The following is a 17,918-nucleotide window of genomic DNA, read 5'->3' as shown; positions in this document are numbered from 1 at the left end:
CCTTCCCCTGAAGCCCTTACGAGACAATCGTGAGCGAACGCCGCCGAGCTGATCGTGATCCCGTCCTTCTAGGTGTGCGACACGAGCGACCTGGACGCGACGCGGCTGCGCCTGAACCCGGATTGTGAAGGGCTGCTATCAACAGCGTGCTCGTGGCGAGGGCGTTTGAGAATGAGTGCGTGGTGGTGTATTGTAATGCGCCGGGGCTGAGTCAGGTGGTGGTGCCGGTGGTGGGGAGGGTTGGAGGGGAGGGGTTGGAGAGGAATTGGGAAGGGGATGCGGGTGGTGGAGGTGGATTTGAGGGGGTGGTGGCGATTGAGAGGGAGTATAAGGTGAGGAGGGACTTGGAGGGCGAGGGGTGGCATTATGGGTATGAGGTGGAGGGAGGGAAGTGAATAGTCGGGGTGCCTTCTGAACAACGCGTGGTCGCCATGCCATCGTTGGACTCGTGACCCAGGTAGACAAGTTGTTGTGGACTCGGATGGAAACCACCTAAGCATAAAGAACATCTGCCACGCCACATGGCTGTGTCACTAAGGACAATGCGGACAGCCAACACAAAGGGTAAACAGAAATTGGCGGCTCCTCGTACAATACAGCAAGGTTTGTGATGGCATGGACCTGGGAAGGCAGGTATATGTACCCAACACGCCTGGAAAACAAACAGACGTCCATCTTTGGGTTTCCCGTCAAGCGTCGACTTCTACACCAACACAGCCATGGACGATTCTACAATGGCCACTCTTAAGGCTGACTCTTGGGAACCTGGCCCAGTCTACAAAGATCTAGGTCCTATTGACGCCGAAAGCCCCGAGGGCTACCTCCCTGGAGGGTATTACCCCATGGATATTGGTCGCCAAATCCGCGATGGCTCGAATCTCTACACTGTTATCCACAAGCTTGGGTTTGGCCGTTCTTCGACTGTCTGGCTAGTAAAACGAGAGCATGAAAACGACGACAAGACCAGCAAGGTTTCTTTCCATGCTCTCAAGATCTTGCGCGCCGACCTCAGCACCCCGGAAACGTACCCTGAGTTGAGAACACTTTGGTCCCTAGAACAGCGACGCAAAGAGAGTCATCCAGGGCTCATCCACATTCAGGACTCGTTCGTTGTCAGCAGTGCTAACGGCGACCACTGCTGCATCGTCTTACCGTTATTGGGCCCAAGTCTCTGTGATAAACGAGTCTTGGAAGCGATGAGCTGTGACACACGCCAAAGTGTGTGTGAACAGCTGGCCCATGCCGTCAACTACATTCATGCGTTTGACATTTGCCACACTGGTAAGTTTAAGAAGCTGTCATTACGCTTTAACTTGTTTCATATCACTGACAAAGAGTACAGATTTAAACCCCCTCAACGTGAGGTTTACAATACCCAGGATTGAAAATATCTCCGAGGCATCCCTCCGTGGTATGCTTCCTGGTGTCGTGAGCCACACAATCAGACGAGTCGACGGTAGCCCCGTCTCAAAGCACGCTCCCCGTTGCGTTATCGAAACGGCAAGCTTTCAAAACCTCGATTTTGACTCTCTCAAAAAAGTCACCATCATCAGCTTCGGAAGAGCATTCACTCAACCCATGCCGCGGTCACCACTTCAGCAGCGCCCGACCGCTATGTTACCTCCGGAGCTGCTATTTGGGCACCTAACCTCTCGGGAAAGCGACATTTGGCAGCTTGCGTGCCTCTTGTTCTTGGTCCAAACGCGAAATTTTCCCTTCCTACTCGGTAACGGCTACGATCATCCGCTTCGGGAGATGACAAGACTTTTGGGGCCGATACCTGACAGCTGGGCTGGGAAGTACCAATGGAGCAAGTATAAAATCGGTGTTCCCCCGCAAACGATATGCGACAAGGGTCTTGAGGAGTGGTTCGACAAAAAACAGCCGGCAAAGAGGTTGCAAGATCAGCTGGGGGAGGTCGAACCTAGAAAGGCTGGAAGCATGGCGACACTGTTGCGCAAGATGCTGGCCTGGGAGCCCGAGAAGCGCCCTAGATCTGGTGAGGTGTACCACGAAGTGCTTCTGCAAAGTACCTATTGAGTGGTTGACTACGGTGGGACTCAAGACATACTACCTACCTAAGGTAACCCGTCATCGATGGCGGTACGGAGATGAGATAACAAAGCGGAAAAGAAGACTAAAAGAAAAAAAGAAAATGCATTGAAAATCCTCTTTGGAGACGAGTTGCGACTGCCCAATATCACCGACCGCCCCAATGGCTTGGTGGTTAAGGGGTGGTCAGAACCACAGGGTATAAGAGCTCGCCCGCAAACAAAGGGGCCGTATCGTGAAATAGACTGGTTACTTGTCTTTCTTTTCTTTTTTCTTTTTTTCCCACTCAACTTGGACCTAACAATAGAACAACCAACGTTAACGACCAATGAATATTCTGTCGATCCGGTGGACAATGGAACTTGGATAGAGGAAAGTGTACCGTGTGCTGAACATTTAATGGCCGGGTACCTACCCAGGTAACTACCTAGACACTAATGGAACTGTTTGGTCAATGAAAATATACGTATCATCTGCTTTCTTCCGTTAATTGATTTTAATTTACCTGTTCTTTGCCAATATGGGAGTATAAAAGACACAACAACTGCCTGTTGGGTTAGAGAATGAAAGGTACCAGTCAGGCACCAACTACAGAACCCCCCGTTACTCATGTCACGATGTCGTCCACAACCCCGACTGCGACCCCGACTCCACAGGTCACGGATATCTTTGGCCATTTTAGAGAGTTGAACTACGCAGCATGCGTCCCAGGGATCATGGGGACCCGGTGCAACATCTTCTGGGCGTTGTGCGTTATGTCTGCCCTGTTCATTTTTGCTGCCCTTGCTTTCTTCATCGGTGTAGGCATCTACGCTTATGATCGCAATTACAGGCAGAAAGGATATGAGGACATGATGACGTCGAGGACAGATCCGTAAAAGGAGAGGCCGGAGAGGGGATGGTGGTGGATTGTCAGTGACTGGACCGGTAGCTTTGTAAGTGCTATTAACATACCTAGATAGGTACGTACACAATTCATGTTCTTCAGCATGCTGTCGTTTGACTCCCCGGTTCTCCGGTAAAAAGGACCCTTCCGAATCTGGTCTAGCACTTTTGCCGAAACCTGTATACCTGTAACTCTGTCCTCGTGCGTCCCTGGTATAAATAGAGCGAGGCTCTCCCCTGGTCTTTTTGGTATCAACCCTATTGGCGCGCGTAGCCATGCTGTCGGATACCCTCAAATGTTACGGCTATGGATATTATCCACCAGTTCCAAAGCGATTCTTAACTTCCGTACGTCCAGGATGCCTCCGCTAGCCAACCCCGCCTTCTCTGAAACGACAGGCCAATATTCTCCTTGGCTGCTGGTTCTGGAAGACGCGGTGGGCCGAGGCGACGGAACATGCCTTGTAATTAGCCGGGTACGACACGAGTACGCTACCGAGCCCAGGTACTAACGTAGATTTGGCAACCTCGGAACGGTGACCACCTCCCGCTAGCATTGAAGCAGGACATAAAATGGCGGCGTTGAAGCTCTTGGTCCCGGTCGGGCGGGCACGGCTGTTTGTGATTTCTGGGACCACGGACTATACCTACCTGATCTCTTCGTGATCGTGAACATGCGCTTCACCGGTTTTACCCTCGCTGCCGGCCTTGCGGCCACGGCGTATGGCCAGAAGGTCAAAGTCAGTAAGTAGCACCCTCACCCACGGCGCGCGGTGCATCGCGTTACGATGAAGAACCTCAAGTTAACCTGGTCAAAAACAGTGCTGCTCGGTGACTCCATCACGGAGATCACCTGCTGGCGGCCGATGGTGTGGGACCAGCTCACGGCGGCCGGGCTGGCGGGCAACGTCGACTTCGTCGGCAGCATGAACTCGATCCAGGGGTCGTGCCAGAAGCCGTCCGGATTCGACGCCAACCACGAAGGCCACTCGGGGTGGCAGGCGTACGACATTGCGCGCAACAACATCGTCGGCTGGGTGCAGAACACCAAGCCCGACATTGTGCAGTTCATGCTCGGCACCAACGACGTCAACATCGGCAAGCGCAACGCCCAGTCCATCATCGACTCGTACACCACCATGCTGAACGCCATGCGCGCCGCCAACCCCAACGTCAAAGTCATTGTCAGTACTCCCCAGCCTGCACCCCCCTCCCCTCCCCACACCAATAGAAATCTAACCTGAATGACAATGATGCAGATTGACAAACTCATCCCCACCTCCTGGAGCGACGCGACCGTCGAAGCGGTCAACACCGCGATCCCCGGCTGGGTGTCCTCGCACACCACCACGCAATCCCCCATCGTGATCGCCGACTGCTCGCGGGCAGCGGGCTTCACCAACAACATGCTGCGGGGCGACGGCGTGCACCCCAACGACCAGGGCGACAAGTTCATCGCGCAGGCGGTCGGGCCGAAGCTGATTGCCTTCTTGAGCGGGTCCTCCTCCGGCGGCGGCGGTGGCGCCCCCGCGACGACCAGCGCGGGCGGGTCGCAGCCCACAAACGGTGCCAACTGCGCGGCGCTGTGGGGCCAGTGCGGCGGGTTGGGCTGGACGGGCGCCAAGTGCTGCTCGCAGGGCGCGTGTCGCGTGTCGAATGACTACTACTCGCAGTGTCAGTGAGTAGTGAAGGGGGAGCGGGGGGGGAAGGGGGTGATTTGGGGGGGGTGACTGGACTGGTGAGGTTTGTGATGGAACTTGGGGCTTGGGACCGGAAGGCGACGTAGAGGGTGTGTTTCAACTTGCGAGCGTTGGGAGACAATGGCTATGTGCCTGGATTTCCACAAGCGTCTTAAAAATAGTGCATGATACCTACCATGACTACCACTACCCTGTTTTGCAGTGTCTCATAAATACTCAGTCCCCTGGAGCCGAATATAACTACCTACCTCACCATGCTGCCCTGCTGACCATGCAAGATGCTGGTTGTAATTTCACTAATTTGCTAAAAAGAGTGAGGCAAGAGAAGAAACAGAAGCATAATATAGTCGAAAAAGAGGAAGACGAACGTTAGAAAAGAAACCTGGTATGAGAAACGATTCATTCGTCCACTTTAATTAGGAGTGGGTATGGTGTAAAAAACATTGTTCCACACATTGTGTGTTGTGAGTAGGACAAAAGTCGACACGAGCCGGATTTGAACCGACGCCTCCGAAGAGATGAGATTTCGAGTCTCACGCTTTAGACCACTCAGCCATCGTGCCTTGATGCAGGTTTTGGAAATAATACAACCTTATCGGAGGAAAGCCGGGCTTGGCACAGCCCATCGACAGGAGTGACCGTGCCCGCGCGCAGCGGGCACGCCAAAGGAGCCTGGAGGAACTTGCCGGCTGCAGGTAGGCCCCATAGCGGAGTCAACGATGTAATTGTTAAAGGCGGAAGAAGAAGCCATCTTGACTTCAATGGAATTATAAACAGCATCAGGAGATGATTGTAGTTTAGGTCAGAAAATCGGGATGGAAAGAACGTATCGAGTTCCTTGGATTGGGAGAATGGAGCACCGCGGTGTAAAAAAGGTGGCCTCTAGCACCGGTTTGACCTCATCGCCGATGTATGACGCCGCATTCTTGAGTCTCCAGTAAGCTATATCGTCATCTAGGGGCTTCAGTAATCAGATCCCGTAAAGATTAACCTCTGTGGCGTAATCTCAAAGAGCTGATAGGTTCCGTGTATTTTGTGCGTCAAAGAAGCAATTTGCTTCGCTACCCTTCGTCACGTAAACGACTATCGAGCCGTAGGCCTTGCTTGTATCCTTCCTGCTGAGCCAGGCAATCTTGGCAATGTTGACGTTGTTCTCTGTAGTCGTGGTTCCAGGAATGGCCCTGATGCCAAGTGCGGGTTAGCGGCTTTTCTCGGCGATCCGATTGGCCAGGTGTCAAAGCATCAAATGGTCCGTGCACTACCACCGCCAAGACCAACTGCGAGATGCTGATTCAAGGAAGCAGAATGCAGATGACGCCAGACATCGAGATGCCATCGAGAGAAGTCGAAAAGGAGAAAAAAGCCAAAATTCTACAGTGAGAAGTTGACAGTACAGGTTAGAAATGACACCGTTTTTTGACTTAAGGAACCTGGAGTTCCTCCAGGCACAAAGGGGTTGAGAAAGTATGGGGTCAACTAACACAAAAGTAGGGATCTATTTGTCCATCTTGTTATCAATGTTGGCAGAATATTTACAGCTTGGAATTCGCTTCTCCCAGGTTTGGTCCATGGAGTTATATTCAGACCCAGAGAAGAATGAATATATTCTTTATCCACTCTCTCTCTTCACGCCATTCCCTCTCCCACCCATACCACCTCAGGACTTAGGAAGAGAAGAGAATCTCGCCGGTCCTGCCCATAACCTACCCTCCCTCCCCCACACAGACCCTAACCCATAACAAAGCCACCCTCAACCCATCCCCGAACACACCACAGCAACTAACCCTCTACTACGTTCGCCGATCGTCCTATCATCCAGCCTCGCATAGTTCCTCGCAATATTCCCACGCTCCCACCTCCGGGGAGCCGAGCGGCGGGACTGTCTGTCGTCTAGGTCTGCAAACCGGCTGTTGTTGCCACCACGACGACCACCGCCGCCGCCGCCGCTCCGGTGAGAGGAGCTCCTCCTCTCTTCGGAGGACGAGACGCCGCAGAGGACGGCACCCATGGTGTTTGATGTTTTGGGGTTGAGGTTTGTTGGGTTTTGGTTTTGTTGGTTGGTTGGTTGTGCTGGTGTTGGGGGGTGTTGCTGAGTTGGTTGGGGAGTTGTTAGGGCTTCTGGACTGGAGTGTTGGAGGGGTTCTTATAATGGTGGTGGACGTTGGGCAATGAGGAGGGAGGTGGTGGATGGGAATGTACCCAGTGTGAAGCGGACGGTTACGTTAATGTATAAACATGTGACTGTTCAGTTCTGGTTATATTTGGGAACATGTTGGTGTCAAAGGATGCGATTTGGGGTTGTTTGGTGTCACTGCTCTGCCTGGTTTTGCCACAGGACAGTGGAAGCGGCTTTTGTTCTGTCTTGAGATGGCCCTACGGGACACGCGATACAAAGTCCTTCGGTACGGCGGCTGACGCTTTGTTAGAATCTTTATTCTCTTTCGACTTTTGCCGTCCGAATGAGATCAGGAAAGTGGAATGGACAAATAATTTTTCTGCGCTTAGGAGTGGCCAAGAATCAAAGGGTAGATATTCATCAGCTGTCTTCACTGGTCATTTTCTAATCTTTTGAGGAGCGGGTCGGGTCGAGAGGAGATGTTTACCGTTTGATGGCTCGAGGAAGGGAGGACATATCCAGACCGTTAGTGGGCACGAGGTAGTATATCGTTGAACATACTGACCTACCATTTTTCCCATGGCTGGGAAACAGAACAGTGGCCAGTAGGTTAATAGTATGGCTAGTTTGATTTACACCCTCTTATTGGGCCTGTCACTCGACGAAGACCGCAACAAAGCACGATAACAAGGATATATCATCCCATACACCCTACCAACCGGAGGGTCCCGCGCGCCTCGAGCTTTCAGCATGTGGTAAATTGTTCAACCTCGCCTCCAGCTCCTCGTCTTCGGCATACCGCTGCTTGTCACGGTTAGCCCTCTCCGTTATCATTGTTTGACTGTCCACCCAGTACTCCACCCGATCCGTATTATCCACGGTCGCCTTGTCCTTTCCCTTGCTTTTGCTTGATTGATGGTGGGATTCTCTCTTTTTCTTACTTTTGCTCTTCTTGCTCTTCCGCTTCTTCGGGGGATCGGGAAGGGGCCGCAAGCAGCAGATGGTTTCGAGGAAGCCTATGCCCACCATTTTGTGTGTAAGGTTGTGGCGTGGGTGGGTTGGGTTAGTTTGCTAACTAGTGGCCCTGTGCCTGTTCGGAAGGTTAGATTAAAAAGATGGGTGGTGGGAATAGGATAAGGTAGGCCTTTTTATGGTAGTCAAGGCAAGGGGTTTGATGGGGAAACAAGGTGATTGTGTTGATGCGTCGCCCGTAGCGAAGACGCTTGGTAACCACTGGCAAAGCGTGTTCTTGTTGAATCATGTGCCTTATTTTATGAGAGCTGCCGGTTCTTCTTACGATAATCTGTGAGTTTGAGGGTGGGGGTGGAATGAGAAGGGAGTGGTAGAACTTAGATAGCGGGCAAAGTGGGCGTCGAGAGGGTGAACATAGCGGAAAGAATAAAGACAACCTGGTTGGCCGGGATTGAACACATGCAGTATCCTAGGAAGCATCATGTGGTATGTTCAAGTAGTCGTGATTCGCATCATTAGGTGAATGACACCAGCAACCATCTAAGCCAGAGCGAAATAGACAATACAACCCGCCCCAATGCAATAAGAAAACAACCCCCTAGTTCTCCCCAACACTGACCCCCTTCTCGGGCATGACGATATCCCGCAGGTCAAAGCGCGTACAAAGTTATTCTGCTTGACAAACCAGGCATTGACCGTCTCCAATTCGAGCCGGGGTCGTCCAAAGCGGATCTAGAAGCCCGTCAGTCAGTGATATCCAACAAATAAAGAACGAAAGACCACTTACTTCAAACCCGCCTTCACTACTCCGGTACCAGCTTATAATCTCCCACACTACTAATATTCTTCCCCAATTACACGTCCGACTGCTCATCCCAAACTGCAGCATCGTGCCATTCATAACCTTCACCCTCTGCTCATCCCCCTCCCCCTTGACCTCCCACCTCTCAGGCCGATACACCTCCACATCCTCCCCAAACACCTTCTCCTCCCTATGCAACACCCACGCCGAGCACCCCACCACCGTCCCCCCCTCCACCCTCCTCCCCGCAATCTCCAACCCCTCCCTCGGCACAACCCTCTCCATAGGCAGTCCCGGAGCGGGATGCAACCTAAAAGCCTCCTTGACGCACATGTCGAGGTAGGGCAGGGCCTGGCTCTCATGCCAAGTAACCAGCCCCGTCTCGTAGTCGGAGAAGCGGCCTGCGCGGGCGGCGTCGTCGATTTCGCGGCGCAGACGGGCCAGGGCGGCGGGGGTTTTGAGGAGGAAGTAGAAGACGGCGGAGAGGGAGATGGCGGTGGTCTCGGAGCCGGCAAAGGCCATGGACACGGCCATGGTCTGGACCAGGGTGTCGGTCATGAAGTCGGGGCGGGCCTCGCGCGCGGCGAGGAATTTGGAGAGCAGGTCGGGGGATTTGACGGTGGGTTTTTCCGAGGTGGGGAGGACCGGCTCGCCGTTGGTGGAGAGTTCGGGGAGGCGTTCGGCCATGCGGGCGCGGGCGAACTTGGCGACGGGGAAGGTGGCGTCGAGGATGCCCCATTCGGAGAGCTTGAGGTAGAGGGGGTTTTTGAGGAAGAGGCGGTCGAGGAAAGGGATTTGTCCGATCTGAAGGGCGGGGGGTTAGTATATTGGTGGTGGTGAGGAAGGTTGGTTGGGAGGGGGGGACATGTACGGGTGCTACGTAGAGGAACAGCTTGGTCAGGTAGGCCACGATCCCGTCGACGTCCTCGTTCTTCTCGATGAAGCCGTGGCGCTTGCTGTAGGTGATCTCGCCGATGACGTCGAAAGCGTAAAACTGGAGCCACTGGGTAAAGTCGCAGGTCCCCGGCTTGTCGATGTACAAGCGCTCTGTCTGCTTCAGGAACAGCTTGGTCGTGTTGTCGACGAACGGCTCATACTGTACCAGGGCGGACATGGCAAAGGCCGAGTTGACGCAGCGGCGGAACTGCATGTGGAAGTCATTGTCGGTGGTGCTGAAGAGCGATGGCAGGCTGTGACCCTTAACCACGGATTGCTGGACGACGTAGAAGTCGGACTGGACGGCACGGTCAGCATGGTCCCTGGCTGGTGAACGCTATATCACATCACCTAAACACACCTTGATGAAGCCCTTGTTGAGCCCGTAGATGGTCTTTAACGAGTCAGGGTCGGAAAACGATAGGGTGTTTGGCCCGAGACGGACGACAGGGCCGTATTTCCTGTGGAGGGCGATGTGTGACCGCTCGGGCCGTCGCCCGTAGACATCAAAGAACCTCCACCAGTCTGTCAAGGAGGCCAGGAACGGCCCGGGGTACTTGTTGAGCCCATTGTGATACCTATTCCTCACCAGCCATGCAACGACGACAGCGAGGGTGATAGGCAGCCAGTGTTGGCTCAGGACCTGAGCTATCTGGTCTGTTATCATTATGCTCGAGACTGATCGGCGGGGCGTTTCCTTGTTGAAAAGGCCAGGCCAACTCCGCGAGTAGGAGGGTGTTGAATGGGATTGGGGTGCGCACCAGTCCTACCTAGTATGACGGGGGGGTGTATGCGTGCCTCTTTATCTTTAAACGAGGCGTCCGTCAGGGGTGGGTACCCGCTAATGCCGAGCTGTACGGGATGCGGTCGGGGTAGGCCGTCGAACAGCCACTTGTCAGGCAGGACGAATCGGGGAGCAATCTACCCTCGATAGTCAATCTTGAGCAGGGGACCAGTCCCCGGCCGGCGGTCCTGCACAAGCGATCCCGGCATGCCATGGGGCGGGAAGATATTGCAGAATCAGCTAACCCAACCCGGGAGCGAGCCAGTCTCAGCCGACGGTTGTGTGCCCGGATGGCGAGGCGTGGAATTCCTCGATGTGAACCACATCCCGAGAGACGCCCGGCAGGTTCTGCCCGTCCCTGTCCCCAGGGAGGAGGAGGAGGGGATCGTGGCACTAGACCCGGTGCAGGATTCGGAAACCCGGGAACAGGGTAGCCAGCACGTAACCAACTACCAGTTCGAGGCATGAAACCGAGCCATGTCGGTACACTCGGTAGCTCCCTTTCGGCAGAGAGAGAGCTGGACAGGTGTGTGAGTGCGGGTATGAGTGTGAGTGAGATTGCTGGCAACCACGTCATCCGTCGCGTCTTACCAAGTACAGCCAACCCCGTTCTTGTTCCCCGTTCTCCATCCCCCCCTTCATCCCATTCCCGGGTGGTGGGTTAAACTCTCACACCAGCGCGTCCACACAGACCGTGACAAGCGACGTTGGAACTGTTACTGTTGGAACTGTATTGCCGATGCCCGGGATTCACATGAACCATGCCGGGAGTGTCCACTTCAGTGGGCCCGTCGAGCCGTGGAGTGCCAGGCCATTCAGTGAGCTGTGAGGGGGAGGGGCAACGGCAAGCCTCCAAAAAGCCCCAATTCTTTTTCCCTTCCTTCCCTCCACCCCCAATAATCCACCCATCGGCAGATGTCAGGTCCAATCGCTCAGCTCAATTCCCAGCCCAGACCTGGAATCCCGCCGGTCTGGCTGGGACTAGCCACGAGCACCCCCAAGCCTTGGCGGGAACCAAAGAAGCGTGTGCAAGCCCCCCAACTTCCACAACTTCCCCATCCCCACATGGACTTCCCGTCCTCTTGGCAATGGTTGTGGTTGCACCAGCCCACGGGGCCCTGTCACCTGGTGGACCACCGGATGGCATCACGGCATGGAGATGGCTGTGGGCGAGGCGGTCGTTTGGGTGTTTTCTGGGACAGTGAGCAAGATAGAACCAAGAACCTCAGAAAAAAGGTGGTATCAAAAGGAAACATCATGGGACGGCGAGGTTACCGCAGAGTAGCAACAGGCGCATTTGGGTTACCCAGCAGTCTGTCTGCATTCCATCCCATCTGCGCTGCGCACACCGAAGGCAGGTAGCCATCCATGCCATCTCAGATCTCAACCTACACATGATGACATGCCGAAACGCGGGAAGCTGCGAGATCAAGATTGTCCGTGTCTCCATCATCCATCCATCCACCCATCCACCCATCCATCCATCCGTCTGTCTCCATCCAAGCTGGCAACAACCGCATCACTCCAGCGACAACGACTTGAAGCGCGCCAGTCGGACCGATTGCCCGCCCAAATGATGATGCATCGCGAGTTCCAGCAGTGTCCTGAGGTGGAGGATGTGAACGATAAACCAACGATCGCCCACAAATCCGGAAAGACGGTTCGAGTCAACGAACGACCCTCGCGACTTCGCGTTCGGGAATGCATCAAATCAATCACCTGAGATCGGAAGCAGATCAAATGCAACAGCAGCAGGAGCAGCGGTTCAGCCGGGAACGTTTCCAGCATGTCTGCTCTGCACCGCCCTGCCTCGCTTCAGCGGATTGCGTAGAGAAGCAGGGTTCAAAGAGTGGTTGAAACATATGCCGAAGGCCGTGTCGAGCCGTGGCGCTAGCCTTGCTGCACCGCTGAGGTTCTGTGTCTTGGGACCTTTCGGCAGATGATTTGGGCGCTGGAGCTGGGAGTTGAGACCCAGCATGGCTTACATAAGCCCAACCTTCCCCTGAACAAGGCAAAACATGATAACTACCCAGACAGAGTCTCGGATTAAATAGTAATACGAATACTGCACTGCAAACTTGACCCATTATACAACGCTGCATGTATTATTGTGAACTAGGTACTAACAATGCCCGTCTATGTTACTTCACGCTTTCCCTTGACAAACAACACCAGAGTCGAATAAAAAGCAAATGAAAAGAACGCCTACTCCATGTATCCGAATGCTGGCTGGCTCGTATTATTCCCATATCCCTAAAACCAAAGAAACCCTCGCTCCCATCACAGCTTAGCACTCACTTCCCCTCGTCCGCAACCTCCCCTTCACGAGCGGCGGCAGCATCGTCGCTCTCCATCGCGGCGAGGATGACCCCGAGTGCCGACGGCTCGTTTTCCTGGGAAGACATGTCCAGCTCTGGGAATGAAAGGGTCCCGCCAGGGGCCGACTCCCGCCGGTCAGCGGCAGACGGAGGTTGAGGTCGAGCTCGAGGCCTAGACGCCGGTTCAGCACCCGCTCTGGCAGTAGGTGCAAACAAAGCATCCAGAGGAGGTGATGGCCGCCGCCGTGGGGCTTCATCGACATCAGCCTCATAGTCTGGGGACGTGGACGGCCCTTCCGTGCCCTCTTGAGGGGGCGAAGCGACGATATCTTCGCTCGATATGAACGCCCCCCGGCCAGTAGTCGAATAAGTGTTGGTAATTGTGAGAGTCATGGGCTCCTTCGGCACCGACCCCGACGGCGGCCCGGTGCGCGGTGCCGGCAGCGAATCTGGGGGCAAGCTCGGCGAGTCTACCGATGATATTGACAACGATACCAAAGATGTCTCTGGGCGAGTCGACGGCGATCCTCGGCGCGGCCCCGAACTCGGCAAGCCTTCCGAGTTCCTCCCCCGTTTCGCATCCGCATCTGTAACCCCACACGCACTCCAAGACGCGGTCCCCCCTCCAGTGTCAGCCCCAGTTCCAGTCCCCCTCATCTCTAGTGCCGGCTCCAGTCCCAGCTCCAGTCCCAGCTTCAGTCCCAGCTTCAGTCCCAGCTACGCCCTTGCCCTTCGATCCAGACCTAGACCCAGACCCAGGCCCAGTTCCACCTTCATACCCAAACTCAGCTTTGGCTTTACCCTTACCCGTATCCCTCGACCCCGACGCAGGCGCAGACGCAGGCCCAGACAGCGCCCTAGACGCGAAAACCCTCTAGTTCTCCTCATCTTCCGAATCCGACCCCTCTCCCGACGCCAGGCCGCGATACCGGCGACTGGCGAGGTCCTCCTCCAGCCCGCCCTCGCTCTCCGGGTCGACATAGCCCTCGCCGCCGAACAGCGACAGGGCGACAGGCAGGAAGACGAGCGCGTGGGTGGCGGCAAAGATCACCAGGGCCACCCACACGCGGAAGTAGTAGATCTCAAAGATCTTGCTGCGGGTGAAGGCGAGCACAGCGACGCCGAGCACTTTGGTGATGGTGATGCCCGAGAAGACGCTGCCGCCGACGTTGGCAAGCGCGGTCCAGGCGCGCGCGTCGCGGCCGCGGAACCGGTTGCGGGCCCGCTCCATGAACGTGCGGCTGGGGAACATGAAGGCGCGCGCGATGTGGGCGCAGAACTCGACCGCGATGCCCACGCAGATGATCAGATTGACCAGCGACACCGCGTTCAGGCTGACGCCCATGAGCGCCATGGCGCCGAGGATATCGACTAGCGCCATGCTCACCGTGACGGTCACCACTGCAGCGGTGAGGACTGAGCCGAGCAGGATGGCGGATACCACAAAGACGACGGCGACGGCCGAGCCGAGGAGGGCGGCCGTCAGCTGGACGATGGTTGCGTATTGGTCGAAGAAGACGTAAAAGATGGAGTAGGGAAAGACGGAGAGTCCCGTGCTGGCGCTGACATCGCGCGCGATGCGGCGGGCCGATGCGTAGGCTTTGATGAAGTCGTCTTGACTGCGGAGAGGAGAATGCATAGCGCGGAAGTGGCTGGCGCGGATGGTGGTGTGATCCGCGTCGACGACGACGGCCGAGCCATACGAGGCTTGACCGGCGAGGGGGCAGTCCTCAGTGGTTGGCGCAGTGAGGAACCTCTCGAGGTAGTGAACGAACTCGTCGCCTTCAGGCATGCCGGCCATGCTAATGTTCCATGTCGGGTCGCGCCGCCAGAAGCAGGGCTTGCGGCCGTCCACGCAGCACTGCTCGTTATCGGGGTTTAGCCACTGGAAGAAGTCGTCCATCCAGCCGGCCGTCGGGGATGCGATGTAGGATACCTCCTCCCGCTTCCGCTCTTGCTCGAGGATGTTGGTAAGAGACAGTTGCTCGCAGGTGGTGAAGCGAGAGCAGATCTTTTGCTGCTGTTCCCTCTCGGTACCGTTGAATCCGCGCGTGACGAAATAGACAGGCGGACCGGAGTCGAAGTAATCGTAAAGATCGTTGAAGTACGGAATCAAGTAAGAGTCGTCGGGGATCGCGACCCGCTGATCCAGTCCAAGCTCAACCTCGGGGAGTAACGCGACCGCGGCAGCGAAGATACCCAGGAAAATGGCAATGATAGCCGCCTTGGTTTTCTTCCCCAGCAGCCTAGGAGCGTACGACTTGCGAATGAACTGTTGCAGCAAGCTTTCCGATGGTGCCTCGTAGAACCGAGCCCCGTGGTTCCCGCCGTTAGCGTTCAGGTGGATCCTCGCTGACTTGACCTGTACGCAGGGGAAGCAGTCCGCGCGGAAGTCCTCAACTCTAATCTGGTTGAGCGTGAGAACCGAGACGAACATGGTGACCTGGAGGATCGCGTTGATGAACACGGCGCCAGCCGCATAGATGGCGAAGTTGCGCACAGCCGGCATGCCAACAAATGCGCCTAGCGCAAAGCATGCGGTCTCGGTGATGGCCGAAAACAAAATCGAAGGACCCATGCGGCCAAGCGCGCGGGAGATCCTGACCTCGACCACATCATCAGGATGGCTGATGTTTACCCGCTCAAACTCGTGGACGATGAGGAAAATGTTGTCCACGCCGACGGCCAACACAATGAAGGGAATGACGTCGACGATGATAAGGGTCGCCCTGAGGCCCACCCAGGAGAACAGTCCAATAGACGCCGTGATGGACATAAGCACGATGACAATCCCCACCACGCCGAGAGTGAACTTGGATTCCACGAAAGAGATGGAAGGATTGCGGAGGAGCTCTCGGAACGACAGCGTTGTAGACCCGAGAGCAATCGAAGCGTACAGGAACATGATGATGTAGCTAATGACGATGATCTTGGCGTCGGTGTTGGTTGACTTGTTCAACTCCTCCTCCAGACTGATTTCGGTGGAGAAGGAGAGCCTGAGGTTCCGCTCGCTGGCTTCATCTTGAAGTTCCAGCAGTCGATTCTTCAGAGCCTCTTCCCAATCCATGGCGCGGTCTGCCTCGGGAGACCCTTCTGGGTAGTTGTTCAGAACCCAGGTCACTGTCATGGCTGTGGCGTCGGCGGGGTCACCAGACTCCGCGTAACCTCCGAGAATCATATTCGGTTCCAAGGGTTGACCGTAATCAGGGCGGCAGTTGACCGGTGAGTCGGCGCATTCTCTCAACTTGGCCTTCCAGTTGAGGCGATCAACCTCCGCGGGGTCGTTGTGGAAGTATGCCGCGACTGACTGAACAACGCAGGCATCGTGGGTGGGTTTGAGACAAAGGTCCTGGAGAGTGCTCTCATACTTGCTTCCCCTGAGATTTCGGACACTCGCCTCAACATCAAACCACCAAAGGAGGGTGTCACGGTCCAACACTGGCCCAGGGGCCGAGGCGTTCAGGTCGTTCACAAGGAAGATCTTCTCGGTTCGGTAGAACGGGCCAAAGTTGTCATCGAAAAAGGCCTTTTCCTGAGCTGCCTCCGAAGTCGGGCTCACCCACAGACGGGCTGGGTCCTTTTCGATCTCAAAATGAAACCAGCCGGCGCTGAGCAAGAGCACCACGAGGGTGCTGCCGACGACGGTCAGAGCAGGGAACCTCGCAGCCGTGTGGCCGAGCCGGGCGAGGCGGCATCACACCAGGTGTTGACCTTGTAAATTTTCTGCGGCCGGTCGAACATGGCACCGTTTTCGGTAATACCACCCTCGTCCTCGTCGTCGCTCGGCGCCGCATCTGTGAGGAGCCTGAGCTGTTCGCTCCGCCGCCTCGTATGCCTGTTCCAGGCCAGATGGCCGACCACTGCGGCGGCGCACAAGAACAGAAACACGCTGTATGTGAGGATAGACGCAAACGACAGGCATGGCAGGACCCCAACGTGGCAGGATCCCGCCTCTTCGACGGCCGGGAGCTCTGGGCAAACGGCGGGGCAATCGATACAGGCGCAACGGAAGTTGGGATCCTCATCGTTGCATTTCTTCGGTTTCATCGGTAGCGGGTTCATATCTTTGTCCGCGTAGCTTGTCGGGAAGTTGATTTGGAAGGGCGAACCCCCAAACCGCTCCTGGCCGAGAAACTTGAGTAGCTGTGTGTAGTCCTTGGCACCACCCCCAATCAAGTTCATCGCCCTCGAGTTTGTCGGCCCAAACTTGACGTCCTTGCAGCTGTCGTAGAACCCTATCCCGTACTCTTCCGAGATCAGCTGATCCAGTTCGGTCACCAGCGTCTTCTTATTCTTCTCCATTGTCCCTGTCACGTTGATGAAGAGCGACTGGTCGGGAGAACAGGTGAAGGTGCAGAACATGTTGTAGAAGTTGTCCTTGCACGCGGGGCATGTCGAAATAATCTGATTTGCTGTCTGTAGATTGGATTTGAGCGTGTCGACCTGCTCGGCGTTGCAACAGACAGGACCCTGAGACCATTTCGGGCCACAGAGCTCAGTCAATTGCTGGCGCAACTTGGCGTCGGGCTCCTCGGCGAGTCCATTGTCGACGCAAGGCAGCTGGCCGCCAAACATGCTCTTCGAACCACAATGGCCTCGGATCGCACAGCGACCGGCTTCGTGTATCGGCGTGTAGATGGTGTCGGCGACGGCGGACCCCATTGTCGTCAACAGGAGTCCGCCCGATGCGACCAATCTCGGGAGTTTCGTCATGGTCGCTACTAAGCCGCGCGGCGGCAAAACGGAATGGCGATCCAAATAACTAATCAAATAACAATGCCTTCAGCGTCCGTAAGAGATGGGAAGAGGCTGGATTGTGGTGTTGTTGATGTTGGGAGCTGACAGCGGAAGGAGCTTGCCCCCAAGGCGGCGACCCAGGGCACGAGCCGACCGCCTCTGCCTTGCCCGCGTGAGAGCGACCAGCATGCCGTCATGCGTCATGCGGGCGAGATGCACAGATCGACCCTGATTGGTGGGTCTTTGTGGGTGCTCGGGCTGTTCCTGGCGTTTCTTGGCTGGGCTGGGGTTGCACCGGGATTCCTGTCAGGAACCAAAACCACTGCTGCATCAAAAACCGAGGCTACGGCACGACAACACGGGGAAGCTAGCACGCTAAGCAGATGCAAATTGGTATGTTTACTTCATACGAAGTATGTTACCGCCTATCCTCGGGAAGAGCCATTTACGGAGTAGTCATCCAATACAGCACATCGATACCGCCAATACCAAGTCTATGCTCTGTGACATGATCCCGTTCGGTGCTCTTGCCGTCCGTCTACCTCAAAAGGGTTGATAGACAAATCGCATCCAAACAAATGGAATATCTTTACAGTGTATCCGTTACCACCTATCA

At 55.5% G+C, this 17,918-nt stretch overlaps 8 protein-coding genes and 1 non-coding gene across 9 annotated transcripts in view; 3 read left to right on the top strand and 6 right to left on the bottom strand.

Moving 5' to 3' along the window:
* CHGG_09281 (uncharacterized protein) overlaps positions 1 to 2,040 on the top strand; it is a gene marked incomplete at both ends in the record, with an annotated part of 2,646 nt that extends 606 nt beyond the window's left edge. Inside the window, 4 exons of the mRNA XM_001227207.1 lie at positions 131 to 332; positions 573 to 603; positions 718 to 1,220; positions 1,336 to 2,040. Coding sequence (XP_001227208.1) covers positions 131 to 332; positions 573 to 603; positions 718 to 1,220; positions 1,336 to 2,040 — 1,441 coding nt within the window. The remainder of the gene's footprint in view (positions 1 to 130; positions 333 to 572; positions 604 to 717; positions 1,221 to 1,335) is intronic.
* A 629-nt stretch (positions 2,041 to 2,669) lies between these two features.
* Positions 2,670 to 2,930, top strand: CHGG_09280 (uncharacterized protein; the record flags this gene model as incomplete). The annotated part of the gene is made up of 2 exons (XM_001227206.1): positions 2,670 to 2,800; positions 2,885 to 2,930. 2 exons carry the CDS (start codon positions 2,670 to 2,672, stop codon positions 2,928 to 2,930), a joined length of 177 nt encoding a protein of 58 aa, XP_001227207.1.
* Positions 2,931 to 3,611: 681 nt separating this feature from the next.
* CHGG_09279 (uncharacterized protein) lies at positions 3,612 to 4,849 on the top strand (the record flags this gene model as incomplete). Its single annotated transcript, XM_001227205.1, has 4 exons — positions 3,612 to 3,681; positions 3,760 to 4,121; positions 4,197 to 4,615; positions 4,840 to 4,849. 4 exons carry the CDS (start codon positions 3,612 to 3,614, stop codon positions 4,847 to 4,849), a joined length of 861 nt encoding a protein of 286 aa, XP_001227206.1.
* A 269-nt stretch (positions 4,850 to 5,118) lies between these two features.
* Positions 5,119 to 5,200, bottom strand: CHGG_11400. The gene has a single exon. It is a non-coding gene; the product is annotated as a tRNA-Ser (tRNA).
* Positions 5,201 to 5,229: 29 nt separating this feature from the next.
* On the bottom strand, positions 5,230 to 6,645 carry CHGG_09278 (uncharacterized protein; the record flags this gene model as incomplete). The annotated part of the gene is made up of 3 exons (XM_001227204.1): positions 5,230 to 5,393; positions 5,703 to 5,818; positions 6,422 to 6,645. The coding sequence occupies 3 exons, from the start codon at positions 6,643 to 6,645 to the stop codon at positions 5,230 to 5,232; spliced, it is 504 nt and encodes a 167-aa protein (XP_001227205.1).
* An 819-nt stretch (positions 6,646 to 7,464) lies between these two features.
* On the bottom strand, positions 7,465 to 7,782 carry CHGG_09277 (uncharacterized protein; the record flags this gene model as incomplete). Its single annotated transcript, XM_001227203.1, has 1 exon — positions 7,465 to 7,782. The coding sequence occupies one exon, from the start codon at positions 7,780 to 7,782 to the stop codon at positions 7,465 to 7,467; it is 318 nt and encodes a 105-aa protein (XP_001227204.1).
* Positions 7,783 to 8,265: 483 nt separating this feature from the next.
* Positions 8,266 to 10,130, bottom strand: CHGG_09276 (uncharacterized protein; the record flags this gene model as incomplete). The annotated part of the gene is made up of 4 exons (XM_001227202.1): positions 8,266 to 8,457; positions 8,513 to 9,331; positions 9,399 to 9,800; positions 9,909 to 10,130. 4 exons carry the CDS (start codon positions 10,128 to 10,130, stop codon positions 8,266 to 8,268), a joined length of 1,635 nt encoding a protein of 544 aa, XP_001227203.1.
* Positions 10,131 to 12,541: 2,411 nt separating this feature from the next.
* On the bottom strand, positions 12,542 to 12,652 carry CHGG_09275 (uncharacterized protein; the record flags this gene model as incomplete). The annotated part of the gene is made up of 1 exon (XM_001227201.1): positions 12,542 to 12,652. One exon carries the CDS (start codon positions 12,650 to 12,652, stop codon positions 12,542 to 12,544), a length of 111 nt encoding a protein of 36 aa, XP_001227202.1.
* A 787-nt stretch (positions 12,653 to 13,439) lies between these two features.
* CHGG_09274 (uncharacterized protein) lies at positions 13,440 to 17,227 on the bottom strand (the record flags this gene model as incomplete). The annotated part of the gene is made up of 2 exons (XM_001227200.1): positions 13,440 to 16,197; positions 16,440 to 17,227. 2 exons carry the CDS (start codon positions 17,225 to 17,227, stop codon positions 13,440 to 13,442), a joined length of 3,546 nt encoding a protein of 1,181 aa, XP_001227201.1.
* Positions 17,228 to 17,918: the final 691 nt, after the last annotated feature.

Source organism: Chaetomium globosum, genomic scaffold, assembly GCF_000143365.1.
Source record: "Chaetomium globosum CBS 148.51 scaffold_6 genomic scaffold, whole genome shotgun sequence".
NCBI classification, from domain to species: domain Eukaryota; kingdom Fungi; phylum Ascomycota; class Sordariomycetes; order Sordariales; family Chaetomiaceae; genus Chaetomium; species Chaetomium globosum.
This window is presented reverse-complemented; position numbering and strand designations above follow the sequence as displayed.